Source organism: Haliaeetus leucocephalus, unplaced genomic scaffold (genome assembly GCF_000737465.1).
Source record: "Haliaeetus leucocephalus isolate CR32 unplaced genomic scaffold, Haliaeetus_leucocephalus-4.0 Scaffold953, whole genome shotgun sequence".
NCBI lineage: Eukaryota > Metazoa > Chordata > Aves > Accipitriformes > Accipitridae > Haliaeetus > Haliaeetus leucocephalus.
The window spans coordinates 4,046,595-4,073,766 of NW_010973389.1; the positions used below are offsets into that span (position 1 = coordinate 4,046,595).

General features: G+C 50.3%; 1 protein-coding gene across 2 annotated transcripts in view; it reads right to left on the reverse strand.

The window, feature by feature from the left end:
- The window catches only part of ZC3H3 (zinc finger CCCH-type containing 3), a 174,474-nt gene that overhangs the window by 10,522 nt on the left and 136,780 nt on the right, over positions 1-27,172 (reverse strand). For both annotated transcript variants that reach the window (XM_010584226.1, XM_010584228.1), the window contains exons 8-10: positions 23,087-23,218; positions 5,173-5,348; positions 3,249-3,457 (exon numbers count right to left, since the gene is read on the reverse strand). In XM_010584226.1, the coding sequence (XP_010582528.1) occupies positions 3,249-3,457; positions 5,173-5,348; positions 23,087-23,218 (517 nt within the window). The remainder of the gene's footprint in view (positions 1-3,248; positions 3,458-5,172; positions 5,349-23,086; positions 23,219-27,172) is intronic.

Consider the following 27,172-nt stretch of genomic DNA (forward strand, 5'->3'; position numbering starts at 1 on the left):
TTACAATTAGTGCGGGGAGGCCAGTTAGGCTCCAGCGCAGGCTATTTAACTGGAAGGTGAAATATGGAAAGGCCCATTACCTGGAAACGGGTGTCGGAGGGGTAGGGGAGCCCGTGCTCCCTCTGGCTCTGCCCTCCTGGATGGAGAACACAACGAGGTGAAGGATGAGATGCCACCAAGCCCACCCTTCCTGGCCAGGATGCTTGGCTGGAAGTGGTTTGGTCTCCCCATGCTGCATGGATGGGTTTTTCGGAGGATGCTCGAAAAGCACCAGCGCCCTCAAATGACTCCTCCGACCCCAAATTACAAGGCTCCTCTTGTAGGCTGGGAACCCTCCTCATGGGAGGACGACAGCAAGCTCTGCTCCATGCATGCCAACCACATCACTCCTTTCCCGTCCCCTTTTTCTATATCCCAAGGCCAGAGGCTGCAGAACCCCACCGAGACCCCCGCAAGCTGATGCTGTTGCACATGCTGGTCCTTAAAGGTCATTTCCAAACCCCCACTCCATCCCTCCCGCACACAGAGCCAGGGTTTTTCTTCATTCCTCCTGCATTTACCAGTATTAAAAGGGCATTTTCTCAAATTGTGACTGTTTAACCAAGCAATTCAGCTCACTCCGTAATAATAACCTGTCCTCCTCCCTATTTACTACCCAGACAATTTGCGTGTCACCTTCAGGCTTTACAAACAGAAACCGAATATTATCCTTTATACAAAGGCTGCAGTGGGGAAGACGCAGACCCCCAAATCCCATTGCCAACACCAGCTACTACCTAGAGCTATGCAAGGACTCATCCTGACCACCTGCTTAGCTCAAAACAGCACCTCAAGCTCACAAGCACCAGTCCTGGCTTTAAAGGTGATTTGGCCACCATGAAGCATTTGGTCCTTTAGCAGCATCAATGGCCTCATCCTGCGCCCTCTCAGGATGATGGCTTCTTAGTGGCCAGGGCTCCTTTTCTCTTGCTAGATTATGGTGGTCCCCAGTTGCTGCTGTGTCCCAAAGCCCCTTCGTTTGTGTGTTGAGATGAGACATTAATTACTGAGCGCGTCTCAGCACCGGGCATAGGCAAACCCGGGCACCAAACAGCATCCTCGCGCCTGGACTCATCATGCACGATCGCTGCATCCCTTTGGCAGGGGAATTGCTTCATCATCAGATGATTTTACAGTCATCTGCAATTCCTGCCTCGTTTTCCTTTCCTACGGATCGTCCAGCATCTGCTTTCCCAATGCCATGTGCTCCCCGGGCAAAGGCGAAGGAGCACAGAGGGATGCGCGCCCCGACCCCGTACCCGCTAGCTCCCCGTAGTCTTCCTCCTGACATCCCTGGACCGAACCAGCTCCTTCTACTCATCCTCCCACCCAAAACGCCTGGAAATCTTACTCCCCTGAATGTGCAAACTGGAGTTAAAAGGAAAAGGATGCCCTCACTGCCAGGATGATGCCTCCGCCCTCTCGACCGAGTTACTCCAGGCTGCCAAGTGCAATCCAGGGCATTTCGACAACTTTCTTGTCCACGGATTAATTGCTCTGTCTTCATCACAGAGATAAAAAAACCTGATTAAGCTGCTGCTTTGGGAGCGCTTCCCTGGCCCTGCTGCCGAGATCAAAAGGGAGTTGAACCAGGGCCAAGGAGAGGGAAGGAGGGAGGTGTGCGGGGGGAAGAAATCCTTGGAAAGGGAAGCCGAGTGCTTCACCCCGTGTTGCACAGAGGGGCTTTCCCAGCTGGAAAAGTCCCTCGCTGTTTCCACCGCACCGCTGTTCAACAGCACAAGCGCTTGCCTGTGACTTCAGGAATATGTTGCTAATCCTGGGAATTTTCTTTCCGACAGCGTTAAGGCATCTCAGCCCTCTCTGGCTCGAAGTGCTTCGTGGTTGAGCCAGGCACAGCCTTGCAGATCTGCGGTACCCGCTTACAGATGACTGGGCAAACACCCCAGCCCAGCTTTCAGTGCCGAATTCATCCCTTCTCCCAGCGGGATTCTGCTCTGGCTGCACGCTCTGGATCAAAGACAGGGAGGGATGCTCCAGCCCTTCGTTCATACTGAGGCACATCTTGTGCCAGCCAAGCTGGCAGTGAGGATTTCATCATTACTGCCACAAAATATTTTGATTTCTGAGCCAGATGCTGCCTCTCTTTCTGCGATGGTGCTCAGGAGATGCCACTGCTGCAGATCCCTCCAGTGAGGGACAGGAGATGAAAAGGAAAGCGTGAAGCATCATCCTGTCAAAAACCTCCCACCCAGCGCCGGGAAGGACCAGGCATGATCTCTGCCTCTCCATCTCCATCACCTCTGCTCCTGCAGACACATCCCCAGAGTGCCCCAAAGTCCTGTCCCTTCCTGCAGAGCTGCTGGTGATTAAAGGACTTTCCAGTGTAGGAGCTGAATTAGGAGAGAAGGAACCAAGAAAAATGTTGGAGAAGTAGAAATGCAGCTAACCTCCACTATGAGCCGCTTTGCAGAGAAACAAAGACGTTTCTTCTCATTGCTTCAACAATCTTCCCCTGCCTTTTTTTCCTACAGTCAGTTCAGTTTCAAACAGTTGAAACATTTCCCTGAACTTTTCCAAAAATCAAAAAAAAATTCGAGGCAGAAGCTGTTTGCTCTCACTTGTTGGAGTTTGTAAGAAGTTTTGCTCATCCTAAAACTGCATTTTCCAAAAATTTTACTGATTTCCCCTGCCTTTTAATAAAAGAATAAAGCAAATCATCTCAGACTAACATGGCTCTTCCTTTGAGCTTGCAAGCTGCAAACACCCCAACCCACCTCCCACCAGGGATGTTTTTATTTCAAAGCTTCAAATCTATTTCATGCCAGGAAACACGTGTGATGGACGGTCCAGAGGTCCTTCTGTGGGTCCAGTAGTAAGGCAGAGCATCACTGCATCCCTCTGAAACAGCCTCCTACTGGGGACCGCTGCAGCTCTGCCACAGGAACGAGCTTGGATTCATCATCGAGTAATTTATAGGATAAGGAAGGAAGAGATGATAAAAGATGGGGACAAAATCCTACCATGAGGTTTTGGGATCAGAGCCAGGGGCTCGTGCCCCTGTGTCCACAGAGATGCGAGTCCCAGTTGCCATCCCAGTTTGGGCTCCCAGCGTTAACTGGTTTGGCGACTCACAAGGAACACTGATCCCACCAAAACCCACAGAGAGCAGCCCAGGAATAACTCTCCCGCTCAGTGAATCGGAGCAGCTCGGAGCACGTGGGAGCAAAAGCAGAGCAAGTGCTTCCTACCTGGCTCATCCTCTGGCTCGTCCTCGTCCTTCTCCACTTTGCAGCCCTCATCACCAGGGGATTCTGAGGACTGGAGAGAGATGAAGGACGGCAGCTTTTGCAGCCAGCTGGTTGGTGAAGTGTCCGTCTCTTTCCAAAACTTCACCTCTTGCTCCGCACTGGAGGGTCCGGGTATTTCCCCATCGTCATGGAGCTGAGCTGGATCACTCCTGCAGGAGGCAAAAAATAATAAAGAAAAATAAAATGATCCCTCTTGGCAACATCATGTGCAATGGAAGATTGGGATAAACCACCAGAGCCGCACACAGAGGCTCTCCGAGCTCCAACCCAGGATGCTCTGTATCCCCAATTTCCTGGGAGCCAGCTCGGATTCAGCCAGAGTTTCTCACTCCTCAACTGGATTCCTTGCCCTGCGCTTCCCTGCAACCTTTCCGGCTCTCAGATGCTTGTGGAGGTGCTGGGCTCCTGTTTGGGTGCTGGCTGGGCTAAACGAGCAGAGGAGAGGGGAGATGGAGAGTGTGGAGAGCAGGGATGGCTCGGAGATGCCCCGCTGGGCTTGGCTCAGCCCCAACCTTGCTGCCCTTCTCCAAGCCCAGCTAACGTGACACTTCAGCCCGTTCAACATCTCCAACGATGGTGCCAATAAAAGAAAAAAAACCTCCCGAGCAGCTTCCAAGCTTGGGCATGCTCCCTTCGCAGCGGAGGATGCCAGGAGCTGTCCCCAGGATGGGAGGGGGTTGCCTCCCCGCCACCCAGCCCCGCACTCATGCTTCCTTACCTAAAAAGAGCAAGGAGCTATTTTACACCTTGTTCACACCGGGGATGTGAGCTGGGTGTCATTCCAAGGCTCTTCTGTCATCTGGGATAAGTTCGGACAGCCCGCTAAGCGCTCATCCCCCTCTGCTACCTTACAAGGCAGGGTCAGGATGAGGCCCAGGACCGGGCAAGAGCATGGACCAGATGGGCACAGCTCCCACATCCCTCCATTTCCATCCCACCTTCACCCCCACGTCCTGCCGCAGACAGACGTGTAGGAGCCAAGCACCCAAGCTGGTATTTTCTCCTCCCACTAACCAGGACTTTTAGATTTTGGATTTTAAAGCCAAATTTCATTTTGGCTTTAATTTTAATTACGTTGGGATGTAGTCATTCTGTAGGCAGGCAAGGATGTGCCATGCTCAAGAAAAATCTGTCTCCCTGGGGAGATGAGGATCAATGTGTCCCTCAGCCTGTGGGCTCCATCCCAGCACCCAAAAGCATTGTCTGCCCAGAGAGAGCTCAGAGAGCTTCCAAGGATTAACCAAGAAACCAGCCCAGCATCAAAAGGCTTTACAAAGCCTATTGTATCTCCATGTCCATCTCCACCTCTGCTTCTTCAGGCAGTGAGTCCAGTCCTGACAACAAGCCCCCCCGACACCACGCCAAGGGCTCAGCTCTGCTCTCCGCCGTGGACTTGAGGAAGAGAGAGGAAGAGGGATGATGATTTCTAGTTTCCCACAGAGCTATGGATAAGCTGTACCCACTTTTGGTGGTGGAGTCTCCATCAGGGCTCCTCCATCTCCCAGGAGGAAGGTCTACAAAAGCCTCAGAGATATCCAGAGGTGATGAAGCCCTGGGTGGCACATTTCTAAGGGCGAAGATACCCACACTCAAATGGCACACATCGGGTAGCAAGATGCGGGCTATCATCTCTTTCCTCTCCATCAGCTCTGCCTGGAGACCTCTCCCCCAAGTACGGACTCTGCTCAACCCTATTGGCCGTGGTGGCTCTATCAAGAAGACACCCCAGTGACCCACATCAGCAACATCTTAAAATAAACCAGCACACAGATGGATACACATCTGGAAGAGGAAGCATCCAGAGCAGGTTGGGAAGAAAACTGTTTTAAGAGCAGCAAAGCGAGTTTCTTCTGCTCTTTCCTACCTGCCCGTCTCCTCCCAGACCCGTCTCCACTTGGAAGGGGGTTCGTTGCGGTCCCCATCTTCTGCCTCTCTTGGGTGACGCTTCTTCTGGGGGTGCAGCAGCTTGCACCAGGCACCCCTGGGGCAGACACCTTTCTTGGCAAAGTCGGGGCAAACCAGCGTGTGCTTCTTCTTGCACTGTGAGGGAAAAAGAGAGCAACATTGGGAAAAGCAGCCAAAGCCTTGCAGGGAGCATGGGTTCCCAGAGCTGGGTTCCTTCAGGTGGCACCAGTACGTTGCTAAAGGAAGAGAAGGATGTGTTGGTGCTTCCTTTGCCGTATCAAAATGCTATTCCATGCCAAAATACTATTAAAAATAATACTCTTCTCTGGGAGACATTACACACTCACCCACAGCTTTCCAAGTGCCTGATTTTACAGACTCAAACCACCATAGTCTTAACAGCAATGATCTACCTGCAAGATGGTGATGCTGGGAGGTCCCAAAGAGGTTAACTGGGCTGGAGAAACTGGTTTCATAGAGTACACAGGTGTTTCCTGTCCCAGACATGCTTGGGATGTGGAAAGGAGCAGGGAAGAGCAGGAATGAAGCACGTTCATTTTTGGACTTATTTGGGACTGCTGCCTGGACCACCTTGCTCCTGAAACTGGCCCGGGGCTGGAGCTCAACCCGGTCTGCTTAGGCCTTGGGAATGAGTTTGGCCGATGCTCTCTTGTCCAGGGCCACGGTCACGGCATGGCACTGGCAAAACGATGGCATCAAGATGTTCAGCCCTAAAAACATTTCTGTGCTCCCAGCCTGGCATTTTGGTGGCTCTGAGCAGGAACGCTCACAGCCATCCCCGCAGTCGCCAGCTGTGCCGGTGGGAGGGAGACATCGGCAGTGCTCCACAGCTTCCCCTGGACAAGGCTTTCTGCTGGGAAATGGCAGTTTTTGGCAGCAGGATAGGCAGGAAGAGATGCAGGCAGGGCAGAGGAAATGCCTTCAGGTGTGGTTTCTGTCTGGGTGGCTGGGAACGTTGGCCAGGAGGTGGGAGAAAGAACAGCCTCTCCCTAATCTCCATCTGTTCCCAACACCGTGACAGCAACATGCAGCAATTCAGAGAGCTCGTCCCAATGTATCCCGAGGGATGGAGGGTAGGAGCAGGTCCTGGAGCTCTGCCCAGCCCCATGATGTCCAGGGGGACCCATTTCCATCCAGGATGCTCCGTCCCACCCCACCTGATGATCCCACCCTGGCTCTCGCAGGGCGACAGGCATCACACCGCAACACCCATGACAAGACACAACCCAACACACATGGCGCAACAAAGCGTCCACAACACCAAGATCCATTCACCTGTTCACCTTCTCCACCAGCAAAGACGCAGCCTGCTTTTTCCCCATGTGGGTCCTCCCACGCTTGGATGCCCACGCTGCAAACCTCCTTGCTACAGGGTAGCAGAGATGCTCAAATTTCTCACAGGTTTGGGGGAAAAAGGGACAAATCCACAGGAAGAGAAACACAGGGAGGGTTTCAGCGTGATCATTCTCGCCTGTTTATAAAAATGCATCTTCCCAACAATGCGGGAAGTAGGTGAGCTCCTGCCCTTTTAATGCAACTTGACTTTGGGGGCATGGGAGCAGCTCCCTGTGCTGACCTTTGGGATTAAGCGGCGGCCCCGCTGAGCCATGGAAGCTCTCTCCTCAAAAGGGCAGAAGGGTTCAGCAGCTCTGCTGCCTGGGGCCGGTCGCTGAAGTCGGCAGCAGAGCAAGGAACTTGTCTGCTGCAGGTTGGGGATGGCACTGAGCAGCAGGAGGGCTACGGATCTAGATGGACACATGGACACTGGCTCAATAGGGGGGACAGCACTGCTTTTCCACTGAAAATTCATTTAAAAACCCAGTTCCTATGACTTTCCCCCTCTATTTGAAGGAGCTTCAATGGCAAGTAAGTCTACAAGCCAATAGGCAACCTGAAAGCAGTCATCTCTAAACAGTGCCCAGGTTCTGTCATTACTCCAAAATCCTGTGTTTCATACCAACATAGAATCACAGAATGGTTTGGGTTCCAAGTGGCCTTTCAAGATCATCTAGTCCACCTCCCCTGCCATGGGCAGGGACATCTCCCACTAGATCAGGTTGCTCATAGCCCCGTTCAACCTAGCCTTGAACACTTCCAGGGATGGGGCATCTACAACTTCTCTGGGCAACCTGGTCCAGTGTCTCACAACCCTCACAGTAAAGAATTTCTTCCTTATGTCCAATCTAAACCTACCCTCTTCCAGTTTAAAATTGTTACCCCTTGTCCTGTCACTACAGGACTTGGTAAAAAGTCTCTCTCCGTCTTTCTTATCAGCCCTCTTTAAATATTGAACGGCCGCAAGAAGGTCTGCCCGGAGCCTTCTCTTCTCCAGGCTGAACAACCCCAAATCTGTCTTTCTCCATAGCAGAGGTGTCCCAGCCCTCGGACCATTTCCATGTCCCTCCTCTGGACCCGCTCCAACAGGTCCGTGTCTGTCTTGTACTGGGGACCCCAGAGCTGGATGTGGTCCTCCAGGGGGGTCTCACCAGGGCAGAGTAGAGGGGGAGAATCCCCTCCTTCGACCTACTGGCCACGCTGCTCTGGATGCAGCCCAAGAGATGGTTTGCTCTCTTCCACCCATGGACCAGCACTGGAAAAGCATCACTAGAGACTAGAGCATCCCAGCCGTGTAGGCAAGGCCAGCTCCTGCCTGTCCCAAGCTGGTAGTAAAGCTGATGCTTATTTTGGCTATGCCATGCAAGAGCAGGTATGGGAAAACCATCTCCTCCAGCGCAGAAAGATGTGTTTAAGCAACCATTCTCTTGCAAACCACCTAGAAAACACACATTTGAATCAAGCAGAGGTCTGGGAGAACAGCTTTCAGTATTCTCTACCTTTTCCCTCCCAAATCATGCTGGTCTGGACACCTCCACCTGCAGACAGGATACGGCCCAGACCAAGAATAAATGCTTGGAAAAGGCAGTGACAGGACAGCTTTCAAGGGCAGTAATTTTTCCCAAAATATTAGCGAGTAGAAAAGCAAACCTCTCAACCTGATAATTGATTTAAAAATAAGTGAAACAGAATTAGGGGAGAGGAAAAATAAAGGCACAGCCTGTTAGGGATTGAAGGCTGGGATGAACCCAGGGGCTGCGGATGACGGAGAGCTGGGGAGGTTGAAAGCTGAGATGGCGTGGGGCCAGCTGAGATCATCTGCATGGACAAGACCTGCAAACGCCTATGGTTTATCTTCTCATTCCCCTCTTCCCCACACGCTTTGCCCAAAGCCATTCTTTATTTGGATGGGCAGCAATGGATGATGATGCCTGCCTAGAAATTACACAGCTCCAGTGGCATGGGACGGGCAGAGCTGCCAAGCCCGTTTTGCCAGGCCAAGTGGATCCCAAAGGAAGCATGAGCAAAATCCCAGGATTTTATGTTTCATACAATATCAGGTTCTTGGGCTGTGTGCCAAAGTTTCTGACTGGCATCAACACGAAATAATTCCCATATTGTCCTTATAGCTGGGGCCAGCTCTAGTTCAACGCCACCCATCTCATGTGACGGCAAGTTGGCCTGATGGTACATCAGATCTACTGCACGCTGGAAGGTTTCTAGTCCACCACCACCTCCAGATCTCCATCCATGCGATGACGGTGACACCCTGAAAGCTTCCTATTAATTACAAACCCACCTGATGTTGATTATTGCTATTTATTGCCAGGGCAGCAGCTCTTCAGAGCCTCCGCCCAAGGATGCAAGATCCACTTCTGTATAGTGGTTTCCAACACAAAATGGACTTGGAAAGGAGAAGAGCAGGAAAAAAGAGCCCTGGTCTCAAAAAGCCACATGGATGCATCACCCTCGCAGCCAGCGGTGATGCTGCTATGCTCAGGAATGATGCTATTTTAGGGAAAAGTCAAGAAACATAGCTGTTTCTTCCCAGCAGGGCACCCGAAGGACCAGTTACAAATCCTTGTGCTGGAGGGGGATGGTGCCACGGTCCCAGCTTGGTGTTGGGACTGGGATACACCGCCTGCCCAGTGCTCTCACCGGCACTGACCTCCAAGTCAATCATTGTACCAGACCACATTTATTGGCTCTACGGCAAAGAGATACTTAATAAAGAAAACAAACCATGTGCGACTAATCCCAGGGTTGTGTCCTCAGCTCAAGTTTCTAATGGCTTTTCCACGCTGTTCCCAGCGCTCGGCCCTTCTTCCGTAACACCTCGTCCATCACCGCTGTTTTAGGGCAGGGATGGTGAGGCTGGGATTGCCTCCCCGCCGGGCTCGGTGACTGGAAAAGCCCCTTCTGTTTATTTACGGCAGCTCTTCTGCTCTTGCCCTGCATGCCAGAGCAAACATGCTGGGGCTGGGTTGCTATAAGGCGGTTTGTTGTCCGTCGCGTGTCAGCCGGGCTGAAGCCGAGCAGGGCTGCGGGGTGACGGGCGCACCCTCATGCTGGGGGCCATCCGATCCCTTCCACCTGTCGGGGTGGCTAATTATACCCCCGTGGGACCCCCGCCAGCCCGCAGGTTGAACCATAAAAAGAGAAAAAAGCCTCCTGTCCTTTCCAACAGAGACAACAGAAAACCCACAGCACCCCTAAAAAGCCCTGGGGAGAAACCCTACGGCTACGTCGGGTGCTGATGAGGATGGCATCATCCTGCTGATGCTGTTGCCATCCTGGTCTCCCTGCTCCGGGGTTCCCCTCGCAGCCCAGACCAGCAGCAGTGCTCGGTGCTGGGACGGTGCCCGGCTGGCAGCTCCCGTGGCCGGGACTCCTCCCTGGCTGCCAAGGCAGCTTTGGGTGAAATTCAAGGTGCTGCTAACGACCCACAAAGCCTTAAATGGCCCAATGGACCCTGACGCACACGGGGAGCCAGACGGGGATGAGCGGGTTTGCAGGGCGCAGCCTTCTTTAGCACAGACCTGGCAAAGAAGGAGGCAGCAACTGGTGGAAGGTGCCGGCTCGGCCCTGGGAATGACGTTAATTAATATTTTCCATGAACAAGCTTGGCAGGAGGCAGCGGAGGGTGGGAGGAAGGCGAAGCTGGGTTACTGGGCCGACCAGCAACCGCCCACTGACCTTACAGGGGGGAATGAGAGGTCCCATCCAGCCCGGAATTCCCAGCTCCATTCCACCAGCAGTTTGCCCAGGTTGAACTTCTCGAGTATCACCAGGCTTGTCTGACTACTCGATCTCTCCTTTCCCAGCACCAAGGGATGGCAGGTGACAAGGGAGCAGCAGACAGACAAGAGATGGCAAAATGCTGGAGCATCTTCCCATCTCCTTGGACCTGTGTCCATCTCTCCATCCACCGTGATGGACACGAGTCCAGCACCTGCCTGGAAACCCAGAGCACGGCGGTGATAAAAGCACCAAGCAGACCTCCTGGGGAAGAGGAGCATTAAAAGCACGAGTTAATCCCCAAAACTCAAGTGCTTGCTATTTTTTAAAGCCCTCTGCACATCCACGCAGCTTCGCCGGAGCTATTACAGGTAGCCCCATCGCCAAGCAGCAGGATTAACCGGCTGGATTGATGTCAGGCTGTTTTAATGTCCCTCTTACCCGCCATGTCTCAGCACTAAGTGGCTGTTGGGAAGCTATCGCTGGAGGTGGTGGAGCTGTTTTCTGATGCTGCTCCAAACTGACAGCCAGTAAATAGCTTTTTTTTGATGGCTTTTTTATACTTGGGTGCAGATGGAAGCAGCTTTAAAAAAAAATTCCAGCTCCCTGTCATTAAAACCCAGAGGACGATACATCCGACCATCATCCAGGCTGTGGAATAATGATGAAGAAATGTAGCCGAGACAATTATACCAAGGAATTTGCTCCGAAACGGATTTCTGCCCTCAAAACAGAGTTTGGTGCCCTAGCAAAATGCTTGCAGGGAAGCGATGACTTCTGATGGCCTTCTCCAAATGCTTGCTAGGATTTAGGATCTACCGAATGCTCTCTAGGATCTACCACAAAGCCATAAACCCTCTCCCTTGGTATTTGCAGGCAATAAAACAGCATTTGAGCTAAAATACCTCTGGAGCTGGAGCAAGAATGGGACTGTGATTTCTAAAATCACTGGGAACATCATATTTAAGAGGCAGCAAAATAGATGGGAGGGATTGAAGGGGGCAAGGAAAAGCCTTGTCCCTGCAGCATCCATTCCTCCGTCATGGTCCAGCCCAAATAAAAATCACCTAAGGGATGGGGCTCTCTTTCATATCCCATCTCCACCACCTCTTGCCAGCTTCCTCTAAGTTGCCGTCAACTGTTTCCTCTCATCTTGCTGCTCCCTGGTTTAGGCGTGTTACTCCTGTAACTGGAATCCCCCACGTAGCAAAATGATGTCAAAGAGCATTTCACCTCCCCAGCACGGGTGCACGTGAAACCTCCAGGCTTCAGATCCGAGCAGAAGTACCATAATTGAGCATTTCCAATGATTTTTTTTTTCTTCAAATATATCTTCTCATTTGGGAATTGCTTCCTGCCTGGTCTTGCTCCTCACCCCCAGCTCTATACAGACTGGCAAGAGCTTTGCTTGGAGTCGCAGCAGCCAGTGGTTGGATTTTCCAGGCTTGGTTTTTGTCCGTGTCCTGCATCAGCCTGGAGGAAAGCCTGACAGCTCTGACAAAGCTGGCAGACAGCGTAAGCCAAAATATAAATAAAAGATACAAGGCAAGCCAAGAGGATAGAGGAAGACCAGCCAGCGACACTGTGCAACTCAGCTCTACTCCAATCCCAAAGCACCCAGGATCAGTTGAGCCACCACAGAAGCAAAGCCACAGACATAAGGAGGAACCATCGAATCACAGAAGGGTTTGGGTTGGAAGGGACCTTCAGAGATCATCTAGTGCAAACCCCTGACATGGACAAGGACATCTCCCACTAGACCAGGTTGCTCAAAGCCCCATCTAACATGACCTTGAACACTACCAGGGATGGGGTATCCACAACTTCTCTGGGCAACCTGGTCCAGTGTCTCACCACCCTCATCGGAAAAAAATTTCTTCTTATGTCCAATCTAAACCTCCCCTCTTCCAGTTTAAAACCATTGTCCCTTGTTCTGGTAAAAAGCCTCTCTCCATCTTTCTTATAAGCCCTCTTTCTATATTGAAAGGCCACAAGAAGGTCTCCTCAGGTTAAACAACCCCAAATCTCTCAACCTTTCTCCACAGCAGAGGTGTTCCAGTCCTCGGACCATTTCCCTGTCCCTCCTCTGGACCCGCTCCAACAGGTCCATGTCTGTCTTATGCTGGGGACCCCAGAGCTGGACGCAGTGCTCCAGGGAGTCTCACCAGAGCAGAGCAGAAGGGGAGAATCCCCTCCCTTGACCTGCTGGCCACGCTGCTTTGGATGCAGCCCAGGAGACAACTGGCTTTCTGGGCTGTGAGCGCAAATTGCTGGGTCATGTCCAATTTTTCATCCACTGGTATCCCCAAGTTCTCCACAGGGCTGCTCTCCATCCCTTCATCCCCCAGCCTGTATTAATACTGGTAATTGCCCCGATCCAGGTGCAGGACCTTGCACTTGGCCTTGCTGAGCTTTATGAGGTTCACACGGGCCCACTCCTCCAGCCTGTCCAAGTCCCACTGTTTGGCATCCCTTCCCTCAAGGGAATCAATGGCACCACTCAGCTTCCTTTACAAACTTGCTGAGGGCGCACTCAATCCCACTACATCATTAATGAAGATATTAAATACTGTTAGTCCCAGTACGGACCCTTGAGGGACACCACTTGTTACTGGTTTCCACTTGGACCTTGAGCCATTGATGATAATTCTTTGGATGCAGCCATCCAGAAGGTGAATCCCCAACCCAGCATTCAACACTGCATGGCAACATCTACGGCATTCAATCATTCCCTGCACTGCTTTGTTGAGGAACCCTGTTTCCATCAGAGACCTCATAATCTCAACCATCACACCCAAAAGCCGTGATGGAGCCAGTTTCATGTGGGGAACTCATCGACAGTAATTGCCAACCCCAAATCATCACTGTCAGGGATGGAGGAAGACAGACATCCACCGGACATCCCCTAGAGTGTCATCTGCATCAGGGATGACAGGGGGTCTACCACGTGCATGATTCCAGGTGGCTCAGGGAAGGTGGCACCCACTGCTCATGGGACGCAGAGATCGTCTGACAACAGAGAACAGATGCGAACAAAGGGAGATTCCAGCATGGGAAGCAAAGATGAAATCTGCTCTTCTTTGCATTCATCTGTACAGAAGTTCAGGTTGAAATCAAGAACTCTCTGCCTCATCAGTATATTCCCACTTTATAGCCATGATTCAGCGACTGCTTTTCCCCTGGACTTTCTAATTTTCATGTTTTGCGATGCACCTTCTTCTACAAAGATATTAAAGTGCAAGAGAGAAAATCACAGACCAGTATTTATCTAGGCACTATTATCAACTAGTCCAGGCTATTAAGCAGTTCAAGTTTGCCCTGATAAGCAACATCTTTAATGTAAGCATCTGAATGCTGTTGAAGATACTACAGTTAAATTAAAGTAGCAATAAGAACCCTCATTATGCCATTACAGACTACAGTAAATAAGATGCAACTGGAAACCCACAAAGATTTCTGCAGTGATACACGGGTAGGATTGGGCATGGAAGAAACCTGATTAGTTTTAAACCTTCTCTGCAGGCTACAAAGAGTTTTCAATGAAAAGCTCCCATTGCCAGTACCAAGATTTATCGCTTACTATCAGCAGCACAGCCATCGTTGCCCAGAGGAGATGCACAAGGACTCAACATCCCCAGTGAGCCAACAGGATGCACCCGGACAGATCTCACCCTGCTCCAGGCCACCATTCATCAACTTACGAGCAGACTCATTACTAAGTCTATCCATTATTTTTTTTTAATAAAGATTTTATTTACTAACCAGTTTGTTGACTTAAGATTTCTGCTAAACATTATAGGAAAAAAACCAAATCAAGAAGGCAACTCTAGCACCCAGAAAACATCTGTCAACCAGAGCCAAAATTAAATGAAACGAAGTTGCTTTTGTAGTTGATTTTCATACAGCTGCAGTGGACTATAAAAGAGCTATCAAAGGCAGTGCTCTCCATCAGCTATTTCTGAATGATGGGAGAAGGTAAGCCACAAATCTTCCATCCCAGAGAAGGGGCTGCCCCACTGCCCAGGAGTTATCTCCAGTGCCACCCAGACACGCCTGCAAGCACCGAAAATCATCAGGAAAGTTGAAGTCCACTCAGCATGAACCCACACCTGGAACAGGTGGATACATGGCTACTGTCTGCAGATATGGCTAAAATATCACTAAAAACTCCTGGCAAACAGACCCAAGACAATTTGGGTCAAAATGAAGGTGAGGGAGCCACGCCCCAGTGGCTCTCCATGCTGAGCCTGCTCTGGCACTAGGAAAAAGGATGCTGATGCATCCACCTGGCAAACTCCTCTCTTCTTTCCCACTGCACACATGTTGACATCCTACCTACCCACACGTTGACATCCCACCTGGTTACCTGAATAACCTCTAAAACCAGCTTCATGCACGCAACCAGCGTCTCCATAGCTAAGACTAGACGTTTCTACCACCTCTCCTCCACCTGAGCCCAAAACAGCTGTGTGCAAGACGGAGATAAATTTAAATCTTAAATGGCTCTTTCCCTCACATAAGCAAAAGAAGGGGGAGGAGAAGCTGCCGAAATGCTTTACTGCGACACCTCCTCATCACACTCTCTCCTGCTGGAAGTGTATAAAATGGATCATCTCTTAAGAAGAAGCAATTTGCTGATGTCCAGACCCTAACGCCCAACTTTCACGAACGCAGGCAGTGAAATCTGTTTGAGGTTTGATTCTTCTAATAGGAGCAGAAGTGAGTTTTATTCCCAGCGCAGGATGTGTTTGGTGACAAGGAGGTACAGAGCGGGGTGTCGGGGTTCAGCAAGCCCATCCCCACATGGGTCATCTTTAAAGATTTCGCAAAGATGGAAGAGAAAAGTGGTACGTCTCTGAGCAGCAAAATCATGCAAGTCTTTCTCCTCTTCCTCTTCTCCACCCTTTGACCAGCTCGTTCGTTTCACTGATTTACAGCTTTAATACCCCACCCTGTTCCCTCCTGGGCAGCCCCTCATCATGTTGAGACATCCATCGATCTCATCGCCATTTCCCCATGGCCCCTCTGCTCAGGTCCGGCCAGATCCTGCACACCTGCAAGATCCTGTCCTTCCCTATACAACGCCGCAAGCGTGTCCTGCTGCCACCAGCTCTCTCTGAATCAAAGTGGAGAGGAAATTGGAAGCAGTTGTGATAGGATCATAAAAGGAATAAGATGGAGGTACAGCCAAGATATATACAGAAAATTCCGGATGGCTCAAAGCTTAGCCTTCCCTGTATCCCTCCCCGTGCTAATACCAAGAGGAGAGGTTTTATATTAAAACTTCTTGCACTTCAAACAGCCCCCCTGGTAGCTGCGCATGGAGGAGCTTCTCAGCCTGATTGGGTCTAATTCAGCATAACAATGTCATGGAGTTTGGAGATGAGTGCTCCGAGCCAGGTAAATCTGCTCCTGCCGCAAGCTAGTTGTCTCCAGGCATCAGCCCTGGGGCAATTTGAAAGAAAAATCATCTGCATTTGAAATTTCTTAGTCAGGCCCAAACTAAAAGTGTGGGCCAAACGATATGCACATGAAAGAGCTGCTTAAAGTCTCACACAGTATCTGAAGGGCCTCCAGGAGAGGAGCAAACCTTTGCCGACCCACTGATGCAATGCTGAAGACCAACAGGTACGAGGCTGCCACCCAGAAAACTGATCTGGAAGAAACAGCCTCAAAACACGGCCTCTCTTGATGCTAGCACGCCTGGAGGAAAAGGGGAGGGCTACTTGTGAAGTTGGGGTGCTTCCCTTCACAGCCCCCAACATATCCAAAACCTCTCCCAGATCCTCTCTGGCCACAGCCAGTACCAGTTTTGGAGGGACAAAATTAAGGAGCAGCCTGGGCCTTCAGCATTTCCACAGCCAGAAGATGTTTAAACAACCCTCAATGGACTTTTCATCCAGAGATATGTCCACGTGCTTCTCCTCTAAGGGAGAGGTTGGAGCTCTGAAATGGCAGCAGCGAGCACAGAGCAGCTCCTGTCCCACTGCTAGCCTGACCACAGCAATGAGGACCTTGGGGAGAAGGAGCACAACCGATCAGAACAGCAGGATGGAGAAGCAAGAAATCATTCCTAAAGGATTTATACACACCTTAATAATTTACTGTGATTCTTACACTTGCTAGACTCAAGAAGCTTCTGCCATTAAGCACCTCCAGGTTTTTTGTTGTCACAAAGTCTCTCAATGCTGCAGAAAGAGGAAAGCCAGTGTCCTTTACCTCCACACTATGTGTGACAGGTGCTGTGGTGGCCACCATGACCATCTGGGACAGAAGTCCAGGATGATCAGCAGGCTGGAACACCTCTCCTAGGAAGAAAGAGCTGGGATTGAGAGAAGAGAAGGCTCCAGGAGGACCTTATTGCAGTCTTTCAATATAGAAAGGGGGCTTATAAGAAAGGAAGAGAGACTTTTTACCAAGTCCTGTAGTGACAGGACAAGGGGCAACAGTTTTAAACTGAAAGAGGGTAGGTTTAGATTGCATATTAAGGAAGAAATTTTTTATGATGAGAGTAGTGAAACACTGGACCAGGTTGCCCAGAGAAGTTGTGGATGTCCCATCACTGCAAGTGTTCAAGGTCAGGTTGGATGGGGCTTTGAGCAATCTGATCTAGTGGGAGATGTCCCTGCCTGTGGCTGGGGTGTTGGACTGGATGATCTTTAAAGGTCCCTTCCAACCCAAACCATTCGATGATTTGATGAAAGATGGAGATGGAGTGTAATTACAGAGGTGGGAATCAGCCAGCAACTACCTGGATGAACGTGCACAGGTAGGTTCCTCAATGACTGCATGTCCTCAAGGAAAAGGCAAGCTGGCTGGGGGTCAACCTGGGACCAAAGGAGGGGGAAAAATGACCTAGAAAGTCCAATATGTGATGGCTGTTGGCTGTGAGAAAAGAAAAATGCTGTTTTAGCCAGCAGGCAACAAAAAAACAGCTGAGAACATGCAATATGAACAGCGTTGATCTTCACCTTTCTGTGATAACAGATTAAGGGGAACAAGGACCCCAGGCTGACACTCTCCATCGTGAACCGAGCACTGGATAATTAAGAGAAAACCCCAAAGACATTTAACTGTTACCTGCTGCTAACATAGCTCATGTGGCTTTTCCTAAATAAATGTATTAAATTTAATGTATCAGACACATGAAATCAGCTTATGGTAGAAACCTGTTAAACTGCCACCAGAAAAGCAGAAAATAACCAACCTAACGCATCATCAGACTAGAGAAACACAAATGAGAACAAGACGTCAGCTAAGAAAAAGTCCCCGCATTTGAATTTTCTAAGAAAAATCAAGCAGCTGCCACTGTGAAAAACACCACACTCCACCTGGGGGAGGAAAATGATTCTTCCCAAGTAAGCAGCACTTCCTCGGGCAGTGTGGGCTGACCAGACTTACCCCTCCTACCATGAACTTTGCCACTATTTTACGTGGATAAGGTGCAAATCAGAGTTCTGGTGAAAGGCTGTTGGCCGAGAAACTCAGCAGGAGTGAAAAGATGGATTTTAGGAGACTGACGGGTAGTCCCAGCCCAGGTCAACCATGAGCATCCCTGCTGCGATGGCAGGTCCCCTAGTCAAGCTTCACTGTCGGGGACGGGGCTGGTTGTGCTGGTTGGGGTCCCTGGGAGGGATGGGTTACCAGCAAACACTGGAGCACAGAGCCCCCGCTTACCCATGATTTATTCCAGTACATCTCCCCATGCCTTTTCACGGTAGCCTCGTTGTTTAATCTCACTGTGTCTTACTGCTTAACAGTTCCCACGGGGGAACAATTTACCCACAGGCTTTAAGGCAGCTGATGGAAACAATACGAAGATAGGTATTTAATGTGGCACACTCGCTAATGTACACCATGGGGGAAAAGCTTATTTAATACAAAACAATTTTACAGATGCAGCAGTTAGAGGGGACCGGGCTGACTCGCTTGCCTTTGCTCTGACATGCTGCAAGGGTTGGAGGACGCCAGCACCAAAACCCACCCCAGCCACAATTCTTACAAATACAGTTTATTCCCCAGTAAGTCATGTTTTGTGACTGTAAAGCAAATCTCACAGCACCTGCTCCTTGGGGTCATCTATGGATGTAATGCAAGTGCTTGCCGTAATTCCCAGGTCCAAGACCTCAGCCACGCAGAGCTCTCGGCTCACAGTTAGCCATCCAATATCACGACAGCAGCCCGACGTGCAATGCACGTTTTCACCCTACAATTTCCTTTAGGACAAGTATTATTTCGTATTATTTCACATTATTTGGGTATTATTTCAGAAGCCATGTGTGGGCGCAGCAAGGAGAGCGGCTTGGCAGAGAAATCGCCTCTGGGACAAGCCGATCATCTCTCCTCCAGGCTTGCTGGTCATGCAGCCCACTCACGACCACATCTTCTCCTGCTTCTCCGTAGCCCCGGGAGACATGCCACCATGGCTTCGCTCGCTGGCTACCTCATCCCTTGTGTCCACCAGCCTCACCCGGTCCTCTCCTAGTGAACCCATGCCCCAAGCTGAGATGCAGGCATATGGGAAGAGGGATGGGGAACCAGAGAGGAGCTTTTACTGCAGAGCAGCTCATTAAAACATCTTCGGAAAACCCTGGGGAGCACCTGCAAGAGGCCCTGTTTCTTCCTCTCTTCCCACTTCCCCCTTCGGGCTTCCTCCAGTGGAGGTGACCAGCCCAGAGGGACCAGCCTCACCCAGCGTGACTGTTTCGTGGTGCTGGTGAAGGTCAGGGTTCTCCACACAAGGCAGCAGGGAGACTTCCATGGTGGGCACCACTTCATGGCTTTAGCTAAGACATGTATGACATTGTGTTTAGAGATGATTCAGGCAGCAGAACTATTTGGAGCCATATTTCACCAACTGCTTCACCAAGCTGAACTTGCAGGTTCCTCCACTCCCTTCAGGAAGCTGTAGGTCCACGTAAGTGCATACAGGTTGGAGAAACTTCCCAATCCATGACCAAGGAACCAGTGAGAATGCTGGAAATCAAGGTCCTGGCTCTGCTACCAGCTCCCTCCTGGAAACGATTAATATTGGGGGCAACATTCTCTTAACGAAGGATGTGGTTACGATCTTGTACAGGAGCTGTCTCCTCTCCCCAGGGGCAGAGGGACCTTTACCCTCTACAAGTCTATGTTCCTGAAAAAGGGACTTGGGAATGCAAATTTAAAGCTTTCTCACTTAATTCTAAGTTCCTGATGAAGCCAGAGTGGGCCAGTCCCGGCATCATTTGTACGAAGACTCGTGCAATTGGAGTTGCAGCCCATGAGATGGGTCAAAGGCTGATCAACTTGGCCTGAGCATCCTGCAAGACATTCTAGAAAGTACTTAAGAGGCAACACTGCCAACAACACTTTATAAATTATGGATAATAATGGACATTTTTTATGAAGGTCTGATAAAAATCAGAAATCGTGCTTCTTCTTCAGAGCACAGAGGAAAACACAACTGGGAGAAGAGCCCAGTGTGCCAAAGCCAGGCACAAAAGGACCTAAATTCCTAATTACTGGCCGTCCTTGTTTGAGCTTATCCGCCGAGGATGCTATGCCAGTGTTGCACATCTTTGCCATCCGCACCCTTTGCGGTTCAAACCGCAGGCAGACGGCTCTCGACGTTCCTCGGACAGGGAAAGGCAGAACGAGAGAAGATTTACTCCCATCCTAAATTATTCAAAAGAAAAGGGACTGCGCATCTTTAACAAGCTATCGTTTTATGAAGCAAGGTTAACATTTTTACTTGATTCAGTAGAATATTATAAACTCTCCGGGGTCCATTTGAGGACTTTCTACTTTGAGCAAAGGCATGGACTCAGCATTTTTTATATTATTTAGAGAATAAAATTAACCCTTAATGGCCCAAGCTGGTATTTCTCCTCCCCAGTTAAATATGGCCCGCTCAGCAATTTCTCCCCATATATAATTACAGGCTGCTATCCATCATCTGTAGGAGAATGCTTTTCTGACACTCTAAAAGTGACACGGTAAGCACTTTTACTAATAGAATAAATATTCTAAATATCTCTTTTATATTTTCATTTAAATTGGAATACTTTAAAAATAATTGTAGGGACCCTGCCTGCGTGGCTAGTGCTGTGCTGGAGGGAGGTGGCAGGATGCCTTCGGAGGAAGTGTTTTCCTTCAGAGGAAATGTTTATCCTGCAAGCAGTCCCCTCCATGCACTGCCACAAAAAGTAATTAGGCACAGACTAATTTATTAGCATTTCCCTTCACTCCTGCCGATGTCCTGCTTTCCTTAAAGCTCTCACTTTTGGCTTTTTTCCCCTTCCTTTTGCCTGGTTTTTGCTCTGTAGCAGTTTCCTTGGGAAAGGATGGGTTTGCCTTGCAGAAGGCACTGTCCGCCGTTGTGTTTGTGTTCTGGGCCAGGCTGGTGGCTTTGCATGATGACGCCACAGTGATGGGCACTGAACACCTCCAGCTTCACTTGCTGGGTTGCACCTCTGCCAACAAATGCTACGGGATTGAAGAAAAGGAGGTGAAGAGCCCTTTGGGGCTCCAGCCCTGAGCAGCACATGGATAGAAGCATCCGACTGCTCATCCCAGCAACTGCCCTGGTGAAAAGCAGCCGAAATCACGAGGGAGTTAGAAATCTCCAGGAGCAGCAAGTCTAAGCAAAACCATGCTTAGGCAGACACTTATTCATGCGTTATCTATTAAATGCAATAAAATAATATCATTCCATAGGCCCGCTGGGGCATATTTGGGATGGTGCCCTGCACCTAATGAAACAAAATGATTGTTTCATTAGCGGCTCTTTTTTTTCAGCCGAAAAGCCAACCCAAAGCAGTGCTTGCAAAGTTCATGTCATGTTTTCAGCGTGGTACCTGGAGTCTCCAGCTCAAGGAAGAGGCTTTCACTGTCTCCTCCTGTTCGCTTGCTGTTGGCTTGTGGAAGCAGCTGAACCAAGCCAGGACATAAATGTGATGTTTTCTTCCATATCAAACATGCCTTAGAGGCAACTAGCAATCTCCCCAGAGGGAAACAGATGGAGGGAAGAGGATGGCCTCAGGATTCCAACCTGACCTGGAATGTTTCCAGGGATGGGTTATCTACCACCTCTCTGGGTAACCTGGGCCAGTGTTTCACTACCCTCAGCATAAAAAATTTCTTCCTTGGATCTAGTCTGAATCTCCCCTCTTTTAGTTTAAAGCCATTACACCTTGTCCTATCACTATAGGCCCTGCTAACAAGTCTGTCCCCTTCTTTCTTACAAGTCCCCTTTAAGTACTGAAAGGCTGCAAGAAGGTCTCCCTGGAGCCTTCTCTTCTCCAGGTTGAGCAACCCCAACTCTCTCAGCCTTTCCTCACAGCAGAGGTGTTCCAGCCGTCGGACCATTTCCGTGTCCCTCCTCTGGACCCGCTCCAACAGGTCCATGTCTGTCTTCTGCTGGGGACCCCAGAGCTGGATGCAGTGCTCCAGGAGGGTCTCACCAGAGCAGAGCAGAGGGGGAGAATCCTCTCCCTTGACCTGCTGGCCACAATGGTCAAAGGATGAACATTGTCAAAGGATGAGCAGAAATCCCACTGTATAACCCAGCCTGAAAAAGAAAAGCCTGGCAACTCTCAACTAGAGCAGAAAAGTATCATCTCCATAAATCTCAGAGTCCACCTTTGCTTTATTCAAACCCGGTGGCAAATTGGCTGGCTGCCCCTTCTGAACCATGGATTGCCTGGGGACTCTGTGTGACAGCATCACCTTGCAGGTTTGGAGAAACCAAGCAAAGGTGGCCCATATCTTGTTCATGGGACTCAAAAGAAAACCACATGCTCTACTAATGAAAGAGTGGTTCACACTAAGAGGCCCAAAAAATTATTAAATTAATGGAAAACAGTAAAGAGGAGTCAGATAGGACAGTCACTTTGATTCCTAGGGGAACACCAGCATGGCCAACCCTGTCCCTTTGCCACCAATTAAGGAAAGGTAAGATCCTGCAGCATAGCTCTGTGCCACCAACAAACCAAGCTTGCTGCCACCCACTTCTCACAACACTTACAAAGATGGAGGGAGCCACAACATGTCGGATAAACCTCAAAATTTCATTTTTTTACATGTAACAGCCCTATAATTCCTTTGGAAACCAGCAAGTGGCAGCCAGCTCCAAGCTCTGCTCTAGGAAAGCTGCTCTCTCTCGAGCTCTGTGGGTTACGTCAGGTGCCATAAGCTCAAGGACGACGTTGCAAGTTTACCCAGGTTGCACATAAAGTCCGTCTAGGACTTCAGTGCATTGATCTAAACCAGAGGGCCCCCAGGACCTAGAGGTGGGCTCCACGAAGCCCCCAGGTACATATCTGGGCACAGCTTGAGGCTCAGCTGCTGCAGGCTAGGTGAGCAAGGGTGCTCTTGCTGCTAAGACTGAGCCACAAGATTTAAGGCTCAAGTTTTAACCTGTCACGGGCCAGCGTGCAAAATAAGCATAAATGTCTATGGTTTTTCTATACAAAACATTTTCAGGGCAGGTGCTATCAGCTCAGGCACCTGACTCCAGTAACATGGACACCCCGGGGAAGCTTCTCCTGGGGAAACACCAGCACGACAGTTGTGAGCTGCAGCCTTTGTTTCCTTTTTTTTTCCTGCCTGTAAGGCAACCAAGCCACTTTGCCCATCACCCTTTAGAAAGGCACAGGACTGCTGTTCATCACATCCAGGTGTTCAGCAGCTTCCAGCTCTACGGCTCCCTTTGGTGCTGTAGCTCGCGCGAAAAACAGCTTGTGGCTTCGGCAAAGGAGCATCTGTCCCGGGACCCCAAGAGTTGGTCCCCTCTTTACCTTTTCTCCCATGGGGCAATAGCCTTTGAGGAAATCCTGGCACACTTCTGCCTTCCTGGACACGTAGACGTGGCTGTACGGGCAGTTACTGTTGCTGCAGATCCCCTTCAAGAAGTAGGAGCACACCGGCATCTGCAAAGGCAGAGGATAAGAAACCCATTAGCGCTCCCCCCGACTCATGATTAGGAATAGTTCCAACACCCAGAACTGAAATAAAACCGTGACATGCGTAAAATAAATACACGCCTTTTGCCAGCCACTGATCCCAGAGGTATTTTTAGCTCTTCTATTGGTCTCCTGCAAGGCAGCTCCCTGACATTACGTGGTCCCAGTGTATATATGCACAGGGGACGAACATGCTTGCCTTAGCATCCTTCAGGATGCTGGAGACAGGGTGGAAAGCATGAAACTGCCACCAGAAAGAAAACTGCCTCTGTACAGCATGAGGAAGGGACGGGGGAATCGTAATAAACTCTGCTATCATAAGGGCTTTGCTGGCACGACGCACGTGGCAGGTTCATCTTTTGCTAACACTCTCCTAACTAACCTTGAAGAGGAGAGAAGGGGCGGCTGCTCCCTGGGCTCCTCACTCGCAAAAGGCACTGAGCTGAGCACACCGTCGCGTGGCCAAGGACCGAGAACACCCTTCCTGAGGGGTGATGCAGTGGCTGCGATGGGAACAGCGGCGCAGAGCTCACAACCAGCCTGGCTGCACTCTCCCATTGGGGGTTCTGGCCACCGCAAAGGCACCTGCGGGTGCCCCCCTTATGTGGCTCTTCCATGACTCCAAAAAGTGGGTCCTAGCAAGGGGGAAAACAAGTTCTTGCACCTCCGCAAGCATTTTTTAGGGGGGGCTGCATCATGTGAAGGCATCAGCCTGGCACCCCCCAAGGGCTGCGAGCGATGTGATGATGCCTGTCCCTGTGCGCTGGAGGAGGGATGCTCCAGAAGGGAGGGAAAGGAGGAGGAGAGCCCAGGCTCCTGCCGCAGTGGTTGAGGAGGAGAGCGGTCAGATACATGGAGCAGAGCCCCGCTCCCACGTTCACCGCTCTCAAGCTTTAGCAGCGCAACAGCCGACGGGGAAAAGCAAACGAGCAAGGATCCTCATCGTCCTCAAACCACAAACTTCACCTTCCACCAGCTGTTACAATTAAAAACAAATTACCAGCCTGCTGCGATATTTCAGCATCCTTAACTCACCGGCTACCACAGGCAACTTCCCCACCCAAATAGGCAGCTGCTGACGGGAACGTGCGCTTCCCGAAGCCGCTGTGACTCCGATCCGGCTCCTCCTGCTCAATCCCTTGCTGCTTGCCTACACGCCGAATTTCCTTACTGCTCGGCACAGTATTGATCCCTCCGTTAACTCGGTAGCGTCTCAGTCCCGCCGGTCCGAGCATCCCCAAACTAATATTTACAATTCTGCAATAACCACATCTGAGGCTATCTGGAAAAATCCCTTTCCCTGAAGGGCACGTTAGGGTTTTAACTAAATTGGCTCACTTGAGCCAAAGAGAGAAATAGAAGGAGGGGGAAGCAGAGAGGAAAGAAAACAAAGGGTGCTTTAAAGAGAAGAGTTTATTTTTAATTGTCTTTTAACTGCAGACATTAACATAAAGGACAGGGCTCTGGGGCTATCTTTTTTGGTGGTGGTGGTGTGACCGTAAATGATTCCCTTAATGTAGTTTTTGATATAGAGCCCAAATTAGCTCTAATAAAAAGGGATAATAAAGGCAGCTCTTCTACAAAACTAAACTCCTCCTAGCTGTCAAGCCTGAGCCATTATCAAGAGGAAGCAGCACTCTCATTTCAATTAACCTTGTTTGCACCCCACTACGTCCACACAAATAACAATAACATTAATTCAAGGCACTGGTGCGGTGCGTCCGTATTAGACAGCTTTGACTATGTACACGCTTTGGAGCCAGCAGCTAATGAACCCGAAACTCAACGTGAATTTCCAAATTGCTCACAACAGAGTTTTGAAGCTCTATTAGGGAGAAAAATGCTGATTCTTTTCGAGTTCCTCAAGGGGAAAAGCTGTTGTAGCAGCAGCGGGCGGTTGCCCGAGTCCTAGCCTCTCGCTAACCTTCACTCACAAACCCATTCGTTCAGATTTACCAGTTTCTCTCAATCACCAGGATGTGCCGGTGGCTCTGCCCCGTCGCGGAGAAATTCCCTGCACATTGCTTCGACGGATGCTCCTTAGCCGAGGGCTCTGCCCTGCATCCCCTATGGAGCAAAATTCCCCAACTGCCAGCTTCCCTTCTCCTCCAGGCTCATTTTTCCACTGCCAGAGGGATAGTTTGGTTTTTGAAAGCATCTACAAAGCATCGTGCCCATCTGGAGCAGACTTCCACCCCAGAGAGCATCCTCTGCTTGGAGCAAGGGGTTTGCTGCTTAGTATGGGGAAAAGCTCCCCGCTGCTGTGACAGCTGAACCCACGCAGCTTTCCCGTAGAAAAGAGAGGGATTGTCCCCATTTTTCAGTGGGGAAACTGAGGCACGGGATCACCCCAAGGTTCAGCAAAACCGTGGTCCTCAAACCAATAGCTAAGCCCTGCAAGCCCTTGGTCCTCCACCTCCTGGACTGGGTATGGGGCCCCATCCCCAGTGACTTCACACCGAGGTGAGATACACGACGACAATAACCTGAAGCTTCTCTGATGAGGAGGTTACGGGGTGTGTCCCCCATAACCACAAAGTGAAATCAAGAGTCATCTAACAGGGCATCAGCAAAACCGGACACCCCCAAACCACAGGTGACACCACATCAACATTAGCAACAAGAAAAAAATCACTTCATTGCATTAAAACTCCAATTCAAATAGCCAAAAACAAGCTGACCCCCCAATCCCTCATCTGAGGAGCAGGTGGAATCCGCTCCAAAAAACCCATGAGCAGTGGGAAACCGCTGCCTTCCTTGGCTGAGCAACTTCACCTGCCTTTCTCCGCCGCTGATAAATGATGCTAACGCCACCTTTGCTAGTAATCACCCGGGTTAACAGGGAGCTACGGGAGTTGAAAAGCAAAGTCGCCTCTCGCTTTGGGTAGCAGCATCCCCGCAGCTATAAATCACCCTGAAACAGGCTTGAACTCTGCAGAGGAGGTTGTTTCTCTTCCAGCCCGCGCTGAAGACAAGGTGGTGAGCGGAGACCTCTGAACCGTCCCCAGGGCGCCTAATTCTGCGAAAAATAATCCTCCTTCCCCACGGAGCGCGACGTGCATGGCCAGAAACATGTGCTCTGAAAGCATTTGTTTCTAAGGTACATAAGAGAGCTCGCACCTGCCTGCTTCGTTTGTAGGCTTGTTAATTTAATGACTTATCTTGGGTTTAGAGGATGCTTCGGTAGCGGTGAACTGCTAGGGAAAAAGGTGAGATGGGCAGAGGCCACCTGCACCCCGTGAGACTCCTTCCTAGGGATTCTGTCCCCAAAATGCCATCGGGAAACCAGCTCTTCTGCAAGACACTTCAGCATGGCCACTTGTTTTTAATTCAGTTTTATTACCACAATGATACTATTGTTATTCTTCCCCGATTCCTAACAGGCAAGGTGCCGCTAAGGGGGAAAGGTTGAGTTTTCCATGCCATGCTGCAGCCATCATTCTCCACCTATCCATCCAAAATGGAGCCCAGAAGCCAAAAGCTTGAGGTCCTCCTTGAGGCACCAAGACACACCGGTGTTTCTAGAGGGGAAACCGAGGCTACATCTCCACCAGCAAATTAAACATGCTGAGGAATATTTCTGCATACCAAGACCACCTGGCACAAAGCCATCCACATCCAGCCATCACATCCTTTGATGGGCACGGCTGCGGCTAAACCACCGACTGTAACGGTTCCTCGGCCACCTCCAACTCCCAAGTCTCACCCAGGTTTTTGCCCTGGGACCAAAACCAAGCTCCGGCACCTGCTAAAATACCATTTAACTCGCTGGTACAGATGTAAGCCAACGGTCCTGTGCAGTCTGGATGAATATCAATCCTTTGGCTCAGAGGCGCAGGCAGTGGGTTGAGTGCTGCTGTTAGCACTTGCACATCACTTACTCAGGTTAAAAGAAGTTGCTGGCCCCATATCCACTCCAAA